The sequence below is a fragment of the Talpa occidentalis genome, unplaced genomic scaffold (assembly GCF_014898055.3).
Source record: "Talpa occidentalis isolate TD23 unplaced genomic scaffold, MPIMG_talOcc4v2.1, whole genome shotgun sequence".
In the NCBI taxonomy this organism is placed as follows: domain Eukaryota; kingdom Metazoa; phylum Chordata; class Mammalia; order Eulipotyphla; family Talpidae; genus Talpa; species Talpa occidentalis.
The window spans coordinates 45,432,696-45,453,606 of record NW_026555331.1 but is presented as its reverse complement, the minus strand read 5'-3'; the positions used below and the strand labels follow the sequence as shown (position 1 = coordinate 45,453,606).

Here is a 20,911-nt window from a genome sequence, read left to right as displayed (position 1 = left end):
TAAAGTTAAAAAAAAAGTGACATAGGGCCTACTGCAACATCTTCGCTGGAAGACATAAGCAAATATGCACTTACAAATGCCTTTAGGGGGTCTGCATGTAGCACTGTCAGTTTTGTTTGATACATTAATTCCATAGCTGCTTATGGTTTACTTCCATATCCAGGATATGAGGGTCTCCAGAGAGACTGTATAATGGTCTCACCCTTTCCTCAACAGACAGGTAATAATACAAAAGAACCCATACCCAAATTATAAATTTTTATTGTTTTTAAATACTATACCAAAAAATGATGTATATTTCTTAACAAATCCAGAAATAGTTGTTCCAAATTAAATGTTTTTTCTCTATTTCAGTAGTTGCTTTGAGTTACTAACATGATTTCTATTCCACTGATTACTTTGGCCTCTATTGTAAGCATAAGAATTCTTGCTTTATTTTTCACAAACTCCATAAATTAAGGCCATTCCTATGGAAAATTTCAGGAACTAATTTCTTCTTTCAGTTTCTGAATCCTTAAATATTTGAGATGTCACTTTTAAGTTGCTGTTTTCTTACAGTGTCAAAAACAAAGTACAAAGGATTGAGTCACAAGAATCTCTGTCTCCAGTATCCTTAGTAATTACTATATTCTAAATTTCTTACCTGTGAATTGATAATATTGACTCCTCCACAAAGACCAGTTTGAATAATATTTCTAAATTTTTTTATCTGTTTATTTTTCTAAATTCATCCTCCCTCTACTATTCATTACTTCTTTTAAGAGGCAAAGTAGTTTGCAATATATTAAATCATCTTTTAGTTTAAGTGTAGGCAGATGTCTAGAAAACTATAACCAACACCCACACACACCCATCCCACTTTCCACGGCTATGTCTATCATTTCTCCCCATATAGTAAAGAGATTTTAGGATATTTCACTCAACTAAAGAAATTGCCATCTTAACTTCATTTTGTTATCTTGAAAAAAATAGTAACAGGGCAGGCCAACCAAAAACAATGTGATGAAAAGATGTGATAAAATGAAGGGCATGTTGGTAGAAAAATAATTTAACAGTTATGCGAGTAACCATAATATTTCTATAAAATGACAAATTTCTACACATGCATTCTCGCAGGTCAGTCCTTCACCCTAAAGCCTCTTTAAGGAAATAACTTACAATAAGTAAGATACCATTAAGCAATGACTTATAGGATGGTTACATAAATGTCTTTTTAAAAGTGTAGACACCAGTTGACTGTTTAATACAACAGCTGTTTCCAAGCCATCACTGGTGTCATAATAAATATTGAGACCTATACTGCTGATATACAGAATTTATTAAGCTTTTCACATGTAATAAAGCATAGTTTCAGTTGCATCTAAAGTGCTAACAAAAGCTCTAGCAATCAATAATGGCAACATGTTATTTTATAACAACACTTGTGGCTTTTGAAATTTGGTTTTCATAAGATAATTTATCCTGAAGTAAATCTAGTCATGCTGTTAAAAAATGCTTTATGTCACACCAAGCATGGCAATTAACATTTGGCATACACAATAATAAAACAATCACAACCTGATAAATAACAAATACAACATTGTAGGCCATAACCATACACAGCATAAGAAAAAATTATTGGTGATGAGTAAGCAGCTATTAAAATTCAGAGTACCTTGGCCTCTACATAGAAGCTTTGGTTCATTCAGCCCTGACATTCAGTTTTCAAAGTAGGGGACAATGTCTACAGTATCATTTTATAATTTCTAACACACTGAAAACAAGTAGAAAATGGTCAGCTGATTTTTGTTAATGCATTAAATCCTCAGGAGTTATCAGCAACCCCACAGTATAAAAATTTTTCAAGTTTTATTAGTCATGTAACTGTGCTTCTTATTTTATATTGTGCTGAATGGATTAAATGAAGACAACCATGTTTACCCTAATGTGATTGGTTTTAGCATTTTTACAGCTACCTAGATTTAAGAAACTTTGAGACTTTTGAGCTGAACAATTTGATGAGAATGTTCACATTTCACCCTACTAATAACACTATACACTTGATTCAGTATGTTGTTAATTTACTCTGAAACTAAAATTTCAAGTTGATGAAAACTAAGTTGAAATGGCATAATAACCAATACACTGAAGTGGTAACTGTCACAAATGGTGATAAACAAGTAGGAAATGGTTCCACTCTCACATCACCTCAGTTTGAATGAACTGTGCATATAGTCACTTACAAAACTAAAGCAAACTGTATATAGAGCTGATTTATTTAACTCTCTGCTGTCTTCAGACACCCAACACAGAAGATACTTTACTAAAACAATGCTTATTCAAAAATATTTTTTGTAGCTGGTAGTTCCTCCCCTGAAGATAAGGAAAATTATGCCAAAACTTTTAATAACAGGATTCAGAAAATTTTAGGAATAATTTTAATTGAGTCAAATCTCCGGAAGTTAAAAGAGGGGAAAAAAAGAAAATTATATAGCAGATAAAGATGATTAACCTGTATCCCAAATCCAGGACAGTTTTTGAAAGTAGGAAAGCAATTATAGTCACCTGCAGTTTCTTGGATCATTCTAATCAGAGTTCCCCAGCACTACACAATTTTTATAATGGTATTACCTAAAGAAAGGACCTTGAGTATGCATTAAAGAGTGTTTCCCAGGAACAGAGGTGAAGATATTTTTATTTTGTTCAACCCACAAACTATTTGGTCAAAGGGAATATGTAAAGCTAAATAAAAGCACATCTGGTAGAAATTCATAGCAATGAATGTTGACAAGATGTACTTGGATCTCGCTTGCAGCATCTGGCAGTGGGTAGCAGAACAAAGGTAGGAATCTCACAGGCTCTCCTGAGTCTGTTCTGGAAGAGGCTCCGTGGCAGTGGCACTAGCATTTGCAGTCGAATTCAAGATTTCTCCAAAATCACCACCAGCAGGCTTGGTTCCCCCTACTTTAGACTTTTAAAAAGGTTCAAAAAGGAAAAGACATCATGAAACATAAATTTAGCTGAGTCTGCATAAAGTAATTCTAAATTTACTTTGAAGAATAAATCGGGAACCTAATAGCTCAGTGATTATTACATATGTGCGGAACATATAACTCTACATTGTATGCATAAGGAGTTTAGTACTTTTGTGTCGTTTGCTGCATTTAATAGAAAAATGTATGTGGTATTCCAGCTGAAATACTCAGATTGGTAAATTCTACCCCTCCTTTTTTTCCTTTCTGCCATAATATTGTTTTTCAAATATATTGTTTTTCAAGAAATTTGTTTGAATAACTTTTTAAGGTTTATTATTCTAAAATATCTATTGAATTGTCTTTATATTTGGCTAAGACTGTATTCCATCAAATTGTTCACCAGCTACACTTATGCAAAAAAATGAAGAACAACAAAGGAGAGAAATACATGCATTTTTCCCAGTTAGAATGTAAGCTTCCTAACGCTTTGCTCCTGGAAAGTTTGGTGCCTACATGTTTGTATACATGTTTACATACGTTATCACTGTTTGCAGGGTAGGACCAATTTGGGTTTTTTTTGGGTGCTTTTCTATATATTTTTAAATTTCTACAATAAAATTTATATTAAACTTTGGCCAATTACAAAAATTTTGAAGTGACTAAAACAAAAGGCAACATGAACTTCTAGAGTACTATTGTTTTTTAAAGCATGCATTTCCTTTCTGCTCTTAGTATTTGCCATGCTATAACACACATTCAAAAAATACTAATTAAAAAGTATACATTACCTGAAATATCCATTAAGAATATAAAGAATAAAGTCATTAAAGTTCTTTCTGGTTTAGAAAAAAATATGAATGATATACCCAAACCAAAGAAAATTAAGGCACCAGCAAGATAGCACAAAAACTGTTCATCTCTCTACTTGCCTTTAAGTTTTCGACCTTTTCTTCAAATGATTTGAAAGTTGGGGAGTTCCTGCAGAGAGAAAAGAAAAATAAATTGTAAAATTACAAATACTGAGGGGAAAAAAAACACCTAATGATTTTGTAAACCTCCTTAGTTGACTTTTTCTTTGCCATAATTCTCAATCAGCAAAAAATATCTCTCTCTATGTATATATCTATGTCAGTATGCACACAAATATGTCATATATGATTCTCAATTTCTGTTTTGAGGTTTTCACCATGCTTTTGATTCCATGAACAAAGCCCATCTTAGACTCACATGATATATACCTAGTCCAGGATGTATGTGAGGAGAAGAAACATCAGGTCAAGCATCAATGTGTCACTTCCCCAACCAACTAGCCATGGTACAAGAAAATGCTGCCACTAGATCAGTCTGATTTTGGTTAACACTCTATGCTGTAGAATTCTTGTTTAAATTCACAAATCATCTGGCAAGACTCCTGCATGAACTCATTATCAGACAAGCAGACCATATGGGACTCCATAACTAGTTGCCAGGAGCAGCATAACTGGGAGAGGCGGGGGGGATGGAAGGAAGGGAGGCCCACAGAAGCACAGCTCTGCCTACTTCACAAAGCTGCCACATCAGAGCCCATGAAATTCCCTTCATGCCTTCACATTCATCCATATTAATTAAGGAGGATCACAGCGCCTATGTTGTTCACACATGGATTTCGTAAGCTTTGATACTATCCACCCAATACTATCTTTCCTACTACACCAAGAAGTGAAAGGTGAAGAAGGAAACAAAGGGTTTCTTATTCCCACAGCGGTGATGGGCAGGCAGGCCAAGGTGTGATTCTCAGGCTAGGGGTGTCAGTACTCTGTGGGGAAGCTGTTAACATAAATGCAGATTCGCCAATCCTACCCTAAGCCTAACTAATCAGAAACTCGAGGGGTGGGGGTCAGCAATTAGGGGGCTTTTAACAATTCCTGCAGGTAGTCCTGATGTACACTGAAGTTTAAGCAAAACACATACTTTAAAAAAAGAAAATCCTCTCTCTAGAGGGGTTAGGAGAGGTAATAACATAACCACTTGCAAGTGCTTACTGATGAGAAAGGACAGTAGAATTAAATCACAGTTGGCTCCAAATTTAACAACGTGGAGGGAAATAGAAAAAGGGATAGATAGGATGGAAAAAAAGGTGGGGGGCAGTAAATGTAACTAAAATTATTGCAGAAGTGGTTGGACACCTATATCCATGAAGGGGAAGTTTATTAAGATGAGTAATATTAACCTTTTTAGTTAAACAGATGTCAGATGTGAAACAAGCCAACAAAATTGTTTAGAAGTGATAATTCCTTTTTTAAAAAAATCAAACAATATCTCTTGCACTCATCCTAACAATACAGAAAGAGCAACTGAAAACTGCTATCATGTTAAATTTGTAGCTTGTTTGCAGTAGAATTCTGATTCCCTACTTAGAACAGTTCAAGTTAAACATCTAAATAACGAATACTTTACCTCATAGCAGGCATGCTAATTGAATGTTGAATGGAGCGTATACTAAGAGGCAGCATTAAAAAGAGATAGAAATGAAGTTAGTATAATGGTAATTGCACATTATTTAAAAGGCAACTAAATTTTAGGTTTCTAGCAGCTTCGTCTTTTAGGCACCATGAAGAATTATCTACTTTTTTGAGATGGAGGGGAGCAAAGTTATTCCAATATAATTTATTTTTATTCATGAGACAATTTAATCCCAGTAGTTAACAGAACAATTTATGATTTTTTAAATAATTCAACCTTGCATTTTTACAGCACTTTAAAAACTATAAAGTGCTTTCACCCGTACCTGTAAGGCATTTAGCATCAAGAGTCAGAAGTTAAATGATTTACCCAAGGTCACTTGGGTCTTTGGGACTCAAAAATTCAATGTTCACCACCTCCCCTCAAAAAATAAAGCACACATGTACATGTACACACAGGCACAAGCAAGGCCAGTGAAGGGCTCTGTGGCTGTCTTTCCCTCACATATTTGTTACCTGGTAAGAACAGGAAGGTCTCCAAATAAATTACTTACTTGACAACTTTAAGTAGGTGGGACTGTAACTACTTATTGGGGCTGCATTACAGTCTCAGTAGTAGTAGTATCTATTTTCCATTAAGAGGTACATATATTTCATCACAGTTAAACCTAATGCTATTAAATGTCATTCAAGTATTACTTGTCCTCCCATTTTACTTGCACCAACTTCTTACTCCAGACAATACAGTTCCGGTTCACACAGGCCACCTCACAAGGTGAAAATGCCTTAATTCTTGGGCTCACAAAGTCACTGTGTCCAGTTGATATTATTTCTACACTTATAATATTTTGATTACTGACATGGCATTTTTAGATAAGCAAGACAGTTCAAAGTATTAATCCTGAATAATATTTCGTGTTTGTGATTTAATTTTCTCAAAGACACAGTGGTTATAAATGACAAAGAGTTCCAAATATATCACCTCAAATCTACTTTTTGTATAATTTATTCATGAGGTATGTGATAATGCTATAAATGAAAATATGCCAGTAGCTTGTGTAGACAAGATAATCAATCAAATATTTGGGCATTTTTATACTTTATTCTGCACATAACACAGTAAGAGATTTGTGCATTCTCTCTCCTATAATAGTGGCAGCTATCTCAGGTGCAAGAACATAATCTACTCTGAGAGAAACTTGTTCTTTTCGTTTCTTCTTGGTCTATTACAGAATGCTGCAGTCTACTGCAGGACAAATTAATAAAAATTAATAAAAATCACCCTTCTTGGCTTACAATACCAGAAATCAAACGTCACCTGCCCTTCCTCAAACTCTGCTGTGTAGCCACATTGCCAGAGCCACCTTCTGTCAACATCAAATAGATAACTAGGTCAGGAGCTCCACCCACCACAGATAACCTTCTACAAATTATTTGGACTAAATGGAAAAAGAAAGAATTAAGAAAACAGAGTCTTATCCTGGGATTTTGTAATTAGGACACTATGCCACTGGTTAGTTACACTTAAACTAGAAAGTCACGTACACCTGATGTTGAGGAAGACATTTTGGGTCAAAGTGGAAGCTACAAGAATGCAGAGGATGTCAGTTCCCAAAGAAAGGACTGAATCTAAGCACAGAGAGAGGCAGAGAAATGAAGAGGAAATGATCATGAGGGGAAGGAGCCAGGTAGGAAAGGAACCTGATGCTTAGTTTCTAAAAGCAACCTTGGTTTCTAAGTTTTCCAATCAGCTGGGCTAGCATGAGTAGGTCCCAGCCTGCTTAAGAAAAAGCAAGATTTGGAATGTTTCTCCTTGGATTCCAAAACAATTTGTTTCTGTGCAACATAGTGCCCTTTTTTGTCAGTTAACTTTATAGTTCTCATAGACTTAACTAGAACATTCATTTTGGCAGAAATGACCAGATTCTGGCAAAAGAAGGTGAATAATGGCCAAACATGTGACAAACTGCTTGCAGACTGAATTCATAGCTTCAACAAAATGAAGAAACAGGTGGGCAAAGTAAGGACACATTTCAGAAATGCACAGCTAATTCTTTTTTTTTTTTTTTTTTTTGTGGGACCCTCGCTGGTGGCTGGGGAACGAATCGGTGCTGCAGAGGCTGCGGGCAGCCTGCGCCACCAGGGGAGGCCCAATGCACAGCTAATTCTAGTTACAGTCCCGAAGCACCCATGTACAAGATCATTTCCTCCAGCTGGCATTTGGTGGGTCCTGTGACCCTGCAGCCAGCACACAAACTAGTTAAAGGGGAACAGAACAAATGCAGAATAAAAAGAATAGAGAATTCTAGGTGCATCAAATTGACTGTAAATTCAGCATCCAGGGCACAATGTAATTTAGGATTATCCACATAAAACAAGTCTTGAGATGATAAAAGTTGAAAAAATGAATTGTAAAGACATTTGGAATTATCAGGGGATAGAGAAGGAAAATACGAAAGTACTCTCTGATGAGAGGAATGAGATCCTTTCTTTTCCATTCAGTGGTGGAAATTTTCAGCGTAACAGAATTGTTTGGAAATACCTTAGTAAGTCCAAAACAAATATAAAGTATCTAGAGGTTTACATGAAGAAACACCCATGTAAAAAGGAAAAACTTCCTTTGGAAATAAAATCAAAGTAGTACTTCTTAAATATATCAAAATATTTGACTAATAATGTTACTGAATTGTGATAGTGAGCTATTAATACTACTATAGTTTATACCTAACACTGACACCAAGTGAAATGAGAAGGCTCTTTTAAAGTTTCTCTCAAAAATTAAAGGCATAAGTCAATGCTTACCATATATGTGTAGAAAATAAGCAAACAAGAGAGGTGGATATGAACACACTATCTTGGGCAAAAGCTGGTTGTCCCCAGAGGATCTCCCAGTTTAGTGCTCATTAACACATCCCATGTTTGATCCCCAACCTGGCATAGACACCTAATTCTTAGGACATCAAAAACAAATCTCGGGCCTCCCTGGTGGTACAAGGGGTTAAGACGCAACCTGTGAAGCTGTCTGCAGCCTCTGTAGCACGAGTTCGATTCCCCCAGGCCAGCCGGCCTGTGAACAACCCACATGGAGCAGCAGACCTCTCCTGACTCGCCCACTGCTCCCCTCAGCAGTGTATTTCCATCAATCTGCCTGTTCTGTTCCCTCCCCCGTCTCTGGTGGATCCTCTCACCCACCACACCTCTGGCCTGTACCCCAGGTCTTGTATGCATAAATATATAAATCTCTCTCAGCCTCACTCCCTTTCTTCTTCCTTATTCACCCATCAAACTATAAAGCAAATATCTATATCTACATCCCAAGTACTAATTTATTAGTTGACCAAATAAAATAAAAACTGTTACTAAGTCTAAAATACATGTCAACAAATGATCCACAATTCCATCAGAGAGGGAAATCACTGCCATAGGTTTGCTGGATAAGGGTGGACTCAGAACAGAAGATTAACTAATTATTTCACAGCAAGTGGGGCTTGCTTTATCTGCCTCTGTGGGAGAAAGGGTCTTGCTGTGGGATCAAAACACTGAAGATCGACTGTCCAAGTTCACGCTTCTGGGACAGTTGTTGGGGGGCACATTGCCAGTATCTGTTCTGTAACTCACTGATCTAAAAGAGATGGATTTTACTTGTATGTTTCTGTATTTTTTCATCTATTTCCTAGTCAGTCTGCCTCTTCTGCTCCCCACTCTGTCTCTGGTGAATCCTCTCACCCTCCATCCCCCTGGCCTGTTCCCCAGTTCTTGTGTGCATAACTAAATAAATCTTTAAAAAGAAAATGGTAGATTGCATTAAAATGTGCTTATTATTTTTGTCCTATTTAAAAGCATTGCCAGAAGTTTCCCTTAAATGTTTGTTTTTAATAAATGACAAGTTCCTAAAAAAAAAGAAAATGGTAGATTGCATATAATTGCAGTTGTATTTTAAATGAAATGAAAAAATTCACTCTATGGAGTTAGGAAAGAGTAGAAAAACTCTGGTGAATTAATACTGAGCCATCCTTATGTACATATTTTTAGTCTTTTTAAAGATATAGAGAAACAGTGATATGCACTGATCAAACAAATTCCTCCAGAGTCCTTACATATTTTCATATTTTTGTTTATATCATATTGAACATTGTTTTACTGAACATTGTTTTATAATTAGTTACTAACTGGGCACTTCCAATCCAAACTCATTCCCAGTCCACGGAAGATTTTAAGTTCTTTCCAAAGAAGTACTATGTCTGGTTTATAGTTATATCCTTTAGACAGCAGGCGTTCTAATGGCAGCAGAACAGTCTATGTGACTGCATACATGTTCACACAACTCAAATAACTTCAGGTAAAAAAATGTGCCTAGAGCACTTCAGTCATTTATAATAATTAAACACCAGAGACAAAGAATCACCTCCCATCAGGGATTCTTTGCTTTTTTTGTTAAACACAATTTTAACTTTAAAAAGTCCAACAATTTGAGTTTACTTAGCTCTGTGTGATTTATTCTGACTTCCAGGGCAACGTATAACTAAGACAGGAGGACCTCAGCTCTAAGTACCTGCTTGTTTCTTTAAGGCAAATAGCTAGACTAGCAAGTGTTTGCTTAAAGGACGATATGCATTAACAACAACAGAGACAGAGACCACTATACTATCCTCCCCACTTACAGACTGAAGTCATTCTTCCACCTTAGTTTATTCTGATGACTAAATAATCACAGTTTGTATGGAAGAAAAAGGAGAGGTTTGCTCAATACTACAAAGCTTCCATCTAGGGCCTAGTTTGGCTGACATCTATATAATATGACTTCTTATTCAGCTTAATGTACTTTATTTTTTTTTTTCTGCAACCATGACATTTCCTTACATATTTAAAAGATATAACTAGAGTAAAGAAATAATAAAATTGTGAAACATGTCCTAAAAAGTACAGAGTAATGTAAATTTTATATTGGGTATATTTTACTATACACAAAAAATTTCTCTGAGTAACTAACAATACAGAAGATGAAGGTCCTGAGGCAGTACATATGCAGAGTATTACAATTGCATAATGGAACCCAGGTGATAGAAAATTCCAAAATCCTTACAAAAGCACCAAAGAAATTGAAGCATCAAAAACAAACAAACAAAGTCAGACATTAAAGGGAGGGATTCTGCATACCATGGTAAAGCGGCTTCTTTTTACTAAAATATATAATACAAAAATTTAAAAAGTCAAAATCATTTCCATATCCCCTAAACCATAGTGTCAAATTCTTCTTTTAATTTATCCATTACTCATGGTGTACCAGAAACCCTCCCTTGAATATAGGATTGCATTAGAGAAAAAGATAGTCAAAACGCAAGAAAGGTAGGTAGAGGACAAACACAACCAGCCAACATGGCATAAAAATCTAAGCACACTTGTCTCAAGACAACTGCTAAGCTACAGTGACAGTTCCAACTCTCCTTACCTAAAGGAATGTGAAAAGGCCTGAAATCTGTAAAAAGCCAGAGCAAGCATTAAAAAAGAAAGGAAGTTCTGGTAAATCTGAAACAATTAAATAACCTACTTTTTACAAGTCGGGTAAGATTTTAACTGGACACTGAAGTGCCGCACAGCTGAGAGGGCAAGCCAAATAATGAGAGCACCTGGGTGATATACATGTAATTGCAAAAAGATTTAAGAAACCATGTTTATTTTATGTGTACAATGGTGATAACCCAAACATAATGAGCAAGTTATTTGGGTACCAGAGAAATACAATGATTGACCAAACTTATTCAAACAACAAAATTCTGGTTGTAAAACCAAATTTCTCAACACACGAAAGACGCAAAGGCATGCAATCTGAGAGTTTTGTTTTTAAAGCACAAAGTCTGCATGCCAACAGAAGTGCTGGCAATATAAACCATGTTTGTCACTTTCAGTATTATCCTAATCCACAGGGGTGTCAGATAAGACATGGGGGGCGGGAGGGTGGCGGCACAAAAGCACCATGAAGTGGAATTAAATTCTACAGACTAATCTAAAATAAAAAAGCAAAATAAAAAGTGGAGGAAGACAAAGGACTTTGGCAAAGGTGGTTTAGAGGAGGGAGAGTACCACGTGGACACATATGGAAGAGCAAAGATGTAACCCCCAAATTAAAATTATTTTTAAAAATGCAAAATAAATAGCAGTTGCTCAAAAATCAAGATTTGGGCCTCAGCATGAACAAAGATATGGCTTATAAATCAGTACAAATCAGTTCACAAATGAGTATGTTGTAATCACACCAAGATTTGTAAAAATGTACCACAGAGAAGTGAGTGAAGGCAGGTCTCAGTTGAAGTGGGTACTTCAATGGTCCTGGACGCATCACCAATAAGACACAGACTCAGCCCACAACCACATACTCACAACCACAAGAGACATACTTACCATTTGTGATCAAGAAGGACTAGAAGGATGAAAGTTCACTACCAGAATTTTTCAATAACCTTGAACGTACTCTTAAGACACTCATGTTGAATGTTATGTCTGAACATTAGAAGACTATGTCAGAACAAATTTCAGCAACACTTCTGATACAGGTAGGAGTACACTCCCTCCCTCAATCAGAGAGGAATCCAGCATCACCAGGGCCAAGGTCAGCAAACAGTGCAATATAATAACATAGTGTGGTTTTAGTTCCTTTAATGAACTAGGAAAAACAAGGACATACTTTACGTCTTCCAGTTTTTTGGTAATGACCGATCCAACAGATGAAAAAGCAGCTGAAGCCTTCTGTCCAGCTTGAGATAAGGTTTCCGATGTCTTCTATAGCTGTATTAAAATATAAAGGAATAGGTCAAAGAAAAGTAAGCTAACCTATTCTTAATAGTGCTGTAATCACCTATTTAAAGTGCTGTAATCACCACTTTGGAGAACTCTCAAAAACAAAAATATTAGTACATCTAAAATTCTTTATCATCCACCAAGTTAGCATTGCCACATCATTTTATACCTGAACATCATTTCAGGCACAATCTTCTGCAGTACCTTCAGACAGCCAGGAAGACAGAGGCAGAGCCAAAGACATCAGGATGGAGACTAAAAATAGTCATGAAGCAAAAATAAGAAGGAGCCAGGGGCTCAAAGAAATGATACCTCTTGTTCTTTCCTTTTCCATTTAAGCCAATCAAAACAAAAGTGAAATCAAATTCTTTCCATGCCTTTTACAACTTTGTCTCCTAAAAGTGGACCGAAAGTAAGGCCCATGTGCATTTTATTATTCAATTTTTTTACATTCTGCATGTCTATACAGCTACCAAATGAGTACTTACAGACTCTCACCAGGGTATATAAACACCACAATATCTAAAATGACTCACATGGGGCATCTGCTATAACACAAGGTATGATTTGCCACCCCCTCTTCCTATCTACCCAGGTATTAGCAAAGGGAAAAACAAAAAATATAACACCAAAGAGGTTAAGGCTCCCACATTCTAGAAAGGAATGTACTGTACATTTTCCATCAAAATCAAACGCTAAAAACAAATTCAGCTTATGGTGAGATTGTCAAAGAATAGTTCTCTGCATGTTCTCCCACAGCTTACTGATATAGGTTGCAAGTAGAAGGACAAGGGTGGGTACCCTATACTGTCACATCAGGGTGCTGTAGGCCTCCCTGCTGTTCACCAGCTCAGCAGCTGGGACTGAATACAGAAGACAGAGAACTGTTTGGAATCTGTTGCTAGAAGCTTAATGTTCCTCCTTATGCTAGGAAACAAAATTGCATCACAATGGTGCCATACCCAAATGTGTATGATCAAAAAGACTAAAGACTCTGCCACCTAAAAGACTGTGACCGACCCAAGAGTCCAATGCTCTGTAAAGAGCAGGGTTTAAAAAAAAAAAAAAAAAAAAAAGACTGGCTCTTTAGTTGATCATACCTGAGTTCAAACCCTGCCTTCACATTGGGAGAGGTTTTTGACCTAAAACTTAACTGAATCCATTTTCTTATCTGGGGTTATCTCACCACCCACTGTACTGGGTTATTCTGAGAACTCAATGGTACATGTAACTATCTAACAAGTCAAAATGTTGGAACTTAAATTTTATTTATTCAAGTCATATATAAGGCTGCTTTATTTCTATTCCCTAGAACAGCCTGGAAGTTAGAAAAGAAGCAGGTACATTTTAGGATTGGAAAAGTATCCTATGCAATGCGCAAAAAAGCTGCAAAAGTGTGCTCATTCCCTTTCTATTCCCCTCCCCAGACAAAGGGGGCAAAAATGCCCTCTGCAGTCCCTAGAGAAATGGATGATCAAGAGAACATACGCAGATGTTGCTGTCACGTCTTGCCACCCTTTGGCAATGTTCTGTTTTAGTTCCTGTAGTGAATTGATCCCAAGTTTCCGCTTGATCTCTGCTAGATGCTTCTCTTTGCTGCTAACACCTGAGAAAGAGTCAAGATTTCTTCTTCTACCTATGAGGAAGGGAATTGGGGTAAGAATATAGCAAGAATCATTAAATTAAGGTTATTAGTACCAAACCACATTCAAAAACCTAGAATCATTTTGAAGCATTTTTTGATCTATTTATCTGTCTCTAAAAGCAACATGTATTTAAATATACTAGTGGTTATGTGCTGATCTCTCCTGTAGAACTCCTCTTTATATTTTCATCTTGAGCTATCCTCAACTTCCTCCCTTCTCCCTATACTTCCTTACTCGGCTATCTCAAGGAGGCTTAAGGCTCAAACCTCTATACAGATAATTTTCCAGTTGTTCTAACATCCACACTCCTGACCTCTGGCCCACCATTTTCTGCTGAAGATTTCCATTCGAATGTCCCACAACTCAAAATATACACAACCAAGTCAAATCAAATCCAAATTTCTTGATATTTCCTGAGTTTATACTGGAAATGTCAGTTCCTGTGACTGCCAAGCTATAGCCAGAAATTAATCAAACTGTCCCCCACAGACAGCCCAGCAAAAGCCTACGTGGAACCCCTGATGCTGACACAACAAATTCAGATAGGTGGACAGGGGTGGGTCACTAATCCAAGGATAGCCCTTTCTCTGCCCAACCCCCTCCCCCAATCAAATAATCAACAACCAGTGATGCCTCTGGTGTGAAAAGGCATGCATGACTATCATCTCACTCAGGAATCTAGGTTGAGGAACCGAGAAAACATTAGAAGTTAAAAAGAAGCCCTGAGGTAAGGCACAGTGAGATGATGAGAAGCTGTAGAAAGCTTAACTATGCTTGAGGAGGCTAAAACTGTAAGCAAAAGCTAGAAAGAAAAGAAAAAGTAGAGAGAAAGCCTACATCAGAAAACAGAAGGAAAAGGGCAGATTCATATGGAATAGACAGTTTCCCCAGACGTTGAAAAACTGGGTCTCTGAAGTATGTTCATTAATATTTAAGATCTTTAGATGGATCCTTCTCTTGGTTGGTTGAAAGTCCCATTCTCAGTCTTGACCTATATCTTCTATGATGCCAAAGATAACATACAGTGTTGTTAGTTCTTTTAACTGATAATTAATCTTCAGAGAATAGGAGGCAAAGAAAAATAGCATTCAACAAAAGGAGGACAAATTAAATGTTATGTAACTTTCAAAAATTAAAAAAAAACATAATGCTTAGTGCATTAATCAGAATGTAGGTAAAGAATAGAAAGAATCCTCTGTGCTAATTATTAGATAGGACCTCGTATGTTGTAGCAATTTTGGAAGTCAAATTTTAAGAAGCACATTGACAATATGGAATAGGAGAAGAGGAACAATAAAGAAATAAATGAATAAGGTTAAAAATCAAGTAAATGAAATTATTGGCCCTAAGTCAAACTAATAATAATGTAAGTACCAGAATTTCAAACCAGGTTTTCTGATTCCACTTCTCAGTTTACTAGCTAATTCTCATTGAACACTGTTAGCATTTCAAACCTCTCTTTACCCCAAACTCCAAATCTTCAAGTAATACAATGGTAGATTATATGGTAAGATTTCCTCCCTTGACACTTCTCTGAAGTATTCATTTCCCTAATGAAAGCTGGAAAAAATGATCACTGTAAATACATGAAAAGAGCATTCTTCATCGATGCTTTGATTGGGTTGCTAACATACAGAGCTCAGCACACCACAGCTACAAGTCCTCAATTTGATAAATATGATATTTATATCATATATAAATAAATAAATAGAGTTACCTTAAAAGCATATAGGAGACATGATTAAGAATCTCTGACTTACATCATAAATAATGAGTGGGGATTCCTACAAAGATACTATAATCAAGGTTGTGTAGTATTTGGCATAGAGATCAATGGAGTAGAATTGAGAGCTCAGAAATAAACCTATATATTTATAGTCAATTGGTTTTTCAATAAAGGTGTCAAGGCAAACTAATGGGAAAGAAGAGAGTTTTTCCCACAAATGATCCTGAGATAAATGGGTCGCCATATGCAAAAGAATGAAAGTGGACCATATAGACCATACATAAAAATTAACTCAATAGACCATACATAAAAATTAACTCAAAATATATCAGAAATATAAGAGCTAAACTCTAAAAATCTTAGCAGAAAACATAGGGATAAACCTTTATAATTTTGGATTAGGCAATATTTCTTAAGATATGCTTCCCAAAGTCAAGCAAACAAACAAAAAAAATAGATAACTTGACATCATCAAAATCTACAACTGCTGTGCTTCAAAGGACACCATCATTAAAGTGAAAATACAACTGACAGGCAGAATGGGGGAAATATTTGTAAATTAGATATCTGATAAGGGTCTAGTATCCAGAAAATTAAAGGACATTTACACTCAATAAGAAAACAATCCAATTTAAAAATGGACAAAGGATTTAAATAGACATCTCAACAAAGAAGATCTATAAATAATCAATAATCATGAAAAGATATTCACTATCATTCATTAGTAATTAGAAAAATGAGATACTACTTGACTCCCACTAGGATGGTTATAATCAAGCAGACAGACATGGAGAGCATTTTGAACCCTCATGCATTGCTAGTGCAATGTAAAATGGTGCAATCTGGCAGCAAAAACAGTTTGGCAGTTTCTCAAAAAATTAAAGATAGAATTGCCACATGACCTAGAAATTCCATTTCTACAGCTATGACAAGAGAATTGAAAGCATATGTTCACACAAAAACCTGAATATGATGTTCACAGCAACCTTATTAGTAACAGCCCCCACGGGGGAAACAACCTAAATGTTTATCACCTAATGATAACAGACAAACAAAATATATCGATACAATGAAATATTATCCTGCTACAAAAAGGAATAAAGCACGGATATCTTCCACAACATGGGTGAACCTTGAAAATATCACACTTGAGTGAAAGAAACCAGTCACCAAAAGACCTCACGTTGTAGGATTTCATTTATATGAAATGCCCAAAACAGAAATCCAGAGAGACAAAAAATAAAGTAGTGATTGCCGGCGGTTTAGGAGAGGGAATGATGGGAGTGAATATGATGGGAAAGGGCTTCTTTTTGGAGTGATGAAAATGCTTTACGATTTGTCAGTGTTGATAGTTGCACAAAAAGTTGTACACTTTAAACAAAGAAATGTAGTTGGTGGTGTATAAATTGTATCTCAAAAAGAAGTAAAAAAATTAATGAGTAGGGAGGGGATTTTTAATCTCCATTTTAGGTAAATTTTTTTCTATTTCAAAGAGTGACTCTTCTACAAAAACTTTCCAAACAAAAACTAGCATTTGTTTTCAATGCAAATTAGTTGATTAGATCTAATTGTTCCTATTATTATGTTATTATTATGTCATAAATTTGAGGTAAATTAACAATATACCCACCATTTTTCATGGAGTTTTTGAAAAAATAAACTTCTGATAATGTGAGAATACTATATAAATACAGGATAAGTGTATAGCATCAGGGTGCATGAAGATCTAGATACAAGACTCAATGCTGCAATGCATTACTTTGTGGCCTTAATCTTCATAAACTTGTACCAGACAATGTTTTTTTTTACATATGACACCTAAAGCACAAATCACCAAAGAAAAAAAGAGCAAATTCAATCTCATCAAAGTGCAAAACTTCAGGACCTCAAAGGACTTCAAAGGACATTATAAAGAAAGTGAAAAGGGGGCCTCCCTGTGGTGCAAGGGTTAAGACACAACCTACGAAGCTGTCCACAGCCAGGGAGATACCCACACGGTGCAGCAGACCTCTCCTAACTGGCCTGCTGCTCCCCGCAGCAGTGTCTTTCAGTCAATCTGCCTGTTCTGTTCCCCACTCTGTTTCTGGTGAATTCTCTCACCCCCTGCACCTCTGGCCTGCACCCCAGCTCTTGCATACATAAATGAATAAATCTTTTTAAAAAAACAAAAGAAAGTGAAAAAGAAAACCCACAGATGGAAGAAAACATTTATATAGCATGTATCTGACCATTTGTTAAATAAAAGGATATAATTTATTAAGAGATTTAAAACTATTTTTCCTCCTCCATCAAATCTTAATAGCTTCTGCCTCATAACACTGTTATGATGATTAATAAGATAATGCATGCAAAGAGCTCAGCTTAGGGTCAGCCAGCTAGCAAGTAATCTGTACATATTAGGTGTTACTATTGTTTTAAAAATAGTATTGATAATTAAATAATAACTGAGATCTGGCAAGGATTTGTAAAAAATGCCCTCACGTATACAGTGAGAAATCTTTGGCTGGTAGCTTTTTGATCTTGTTGGTATACGTGTAAATGCCTTTGTGTCCTGAAAAACCATTAGATTCAGAGATTCTACTTTAAGGTATTAGCCTAAGAAACTAAAGATTACAAAAAGTATTACACACAAGTATGTTCATCAAAATATTGCTCATAACTGCATATTATAGAAACAATCCAAAATTTTTATAAGTGTTATGTCCATTAATTTAAAATGAGTTTGCAGCAGTTAAAACTGGGCTATGCAATAAGTGAAGATGAGACTGTAGTCTCAAACAGCAAGAGAAATAAAAGAGCATAAACAAATGGAACAATATCAAACTACAAAGCTTCTACACAGCAAAAGAAACCATTGTTAAAGCAAAAAGAGAGCATTATTGTCTGCAGATGATATTTGCAAGACATGTATCAGACAAGGGCTAATATCCAAAATATATAAGCAATTCATACAGCTAAGCAACAAAGAAACTTAACCTTTTTTTTTTTAAAGGGGGGTGGGGCGCATAGGTCCTTTACAAAACAAGACAAGCAGATGATGAACAGACACATGAAAAGATGTTCTATCAATACATTGCTTTTCATTAGGGAAATACAAATTAAAACCACAATGAGATTTCACCTCAAATGAGTAAGAATGGCTAAGATCAAGAAGTCAAGAAGTAGTAAGTGTTGGCGATGATGTGCTGGTTGGTAGGAATATAAATCGGTGCAGTCACTGATGAAAATAATATGAAGGTCCCTCCAATAATTAAAAATAGAACTATCAGATGATCCAGTAATTCTATTTCTAGGTATTTACCCAAAGAATATAAAAGCACTAATTTGAAAATACATATGCACTCCTTTAATCATTGCAGCACTAATCACAACATGTGGCAACAAACCAAATGTCACAATGAATGAATGGGTAAAGAAGATGTGGTATCTCTGCACAATGAAATACCACTCGGCCTTTAAAAAAGGTGAAATCTTGCCATGGTGACAATATGGATGGACTTTGAGGAGAATATGCGAAGTGAAATAAGTCAGAAGGAGAGAGACAAATGCTGTGTGATTTCAATCACTGATGGATTATAAAGGGAGAAAAAAGCAAACGAACAAACAAAACATGAAAACCCCAGTCTCTGACAACAAAATGGTGGTTACCAGAGGGGAAGAGGATGGAAGAGATGGGTACAGTGGGCTGATTGTTTGGTGGTAGATGGTGACTGGTAGATGGATACCGGTTAGAATGGCTAATATCAAGCAGTCAAAAAGTGTTGCCAAGGGTGTGCCTGCTGGTGGGAAAATAAATTGGTGACTGGACATTTGGTGGACATGGTGAGATACAGGCAGTGCTGAGGTGGAAAACATATTCCTGGAATCTCTACAGTTTTGTAAACAAATGTTAACTCAATTTTAAAAAGAAATTTAAGATTATAAAAATTACTTATTGGCATGAAAAAAGCATTCAAATTTAGTTACATGGGGAAAATTAATAAATGTATATTTTAATATCTTCTTACAATATAAAAATATGTCAGAGGGATACATACATTAAAAAGTTTGGAAACTAAAACTTTCACTCTCAGTGATTTTAATTTTCTTCAGCATTATACTGCTATATAATAGCAGTATAAAACATGTAACTTTGAAAAAAATATAACTTGAAAAAAATTTTGTTTCTAAAGTAATAACAGTATGCATGCATTAAAATAAGTGTTTTTCATTCTTACTCTCTACAGGACTATCACCAACCAGCCTTATCCATCTTATACTCACCACATTTATAAAAACTGTATGTAAAGAAGTGGACAGAACAGGTAGAAGGTCATCAAGTAAAGAGAGGACTAAAATAGCACTATAAACCAACAGGATCTAACAGACACACCACCACAAAACAGGAGAATATACATTCTTCTCAAATGTACATTGAAAATTCTCCAAGAAGAAGCAAATGTTAAGCAACAAAACAATTCTCGGTAAGTTTAATATTGTATAAAGCAGCTTCTGCAGTCACAATGGAATGAATGTAGAAACCAAAATAAAGGGGAAACATGAAAATTAATAAATTTGTAAAAAGTAAACAATACACACTTAAACCATCAATGGGCCAAAGAAAAATCACAAATTAAAGAAAAGCTTTGAGAAATAAAAACATAACATTAAAATTTATGGAAAGTGATGAAAGTAAGCATAGAGGGAAATTTACACCTGTAAATGCTAATACTAAAAAAGACCTCAAATTAATAACCTAACTCTATACCTTAAGGAACTACAAAAATAGCAAACTAACAACTGAAAAAAGAAGGAAATAATGAAAGACACAGGGAAACAAAGAATAGAAAAGCAATGGAGAAAAATCAATGAAGCTGACAGCTAGTTTTTTAAATAGCAACAAAATTGACAAAACTCCAGCTAGACTGACAGAGGGAAAAAATGCAAATAACTAGAACCAGAAATGAAATAGTGACATTAATACCAACCTTATACAAACAAAAAGGATTATAAGAAATACTATGAACACTGTATGCCAACAAACTAAACAGACCAGATAAAATGGACATGTTCCTAGAAACTCACAACTGACCAACAGTGGCCCTAGAAGAAATAGAAAATCTAAATAAAACTGTAACATATTAAAAATATTAAATCAGTAATCAAAAATCTCCCAACAAAGTCAAGGCCAGATGGCTTCATTGGTAAATTTCTAACCAAACATTCAAAGAATTAATGCCAATACTCTTCAAGCTCTTCCACTAAATACAAGAGAATGGAATACTTCCAAATTCCTAAGAGACCCACACACAAAAGCCAGAGAAAGAAAACAGCAGGCCAATCTCTCTCAAGCACATAAATGCAAAAATA

At 35.6% G+C, this 20,911-nt stretch overlaps 1 protein-coding gene across 1 annotated transcript in view; it reads right to left on the bottom strand.

Annotated features, from left to right (window-relative positions):
* Nucleotides 1-249: 249 nt before the first annotated feature.
* Nucleotides 250-20,911, bottom strand: part of TPD52 (tumor protein D52) — a 98,202-nt gene continuing 77,540 nt past the window's right edge. Inside the window, 7 exon segments of the mRNA XM_054692170.1 lie at nucleotides 250-2,950; nucleotides 3,884-3,932; nucleotides 5,391-5,432; nucleotides 10,845-10,871; nucleotides 12,078-12,172; nucleotides 13,675-13,787; nucleotides 13,790-13,826. Coding sequence (XP_054548145.1) covers nucleotides 2,831-2,950; nucleotides 3,884-3,932; nucleotides 5,391-5,432; nucleotides 10,845-10,871; nucleotides 12,078-12,172; nucleotides 13,675-13,787; nucleotides 13,790-13,826 — 483 coding nt within the window. The 3' untranslated portion in view covers nucleotides 250-2,830.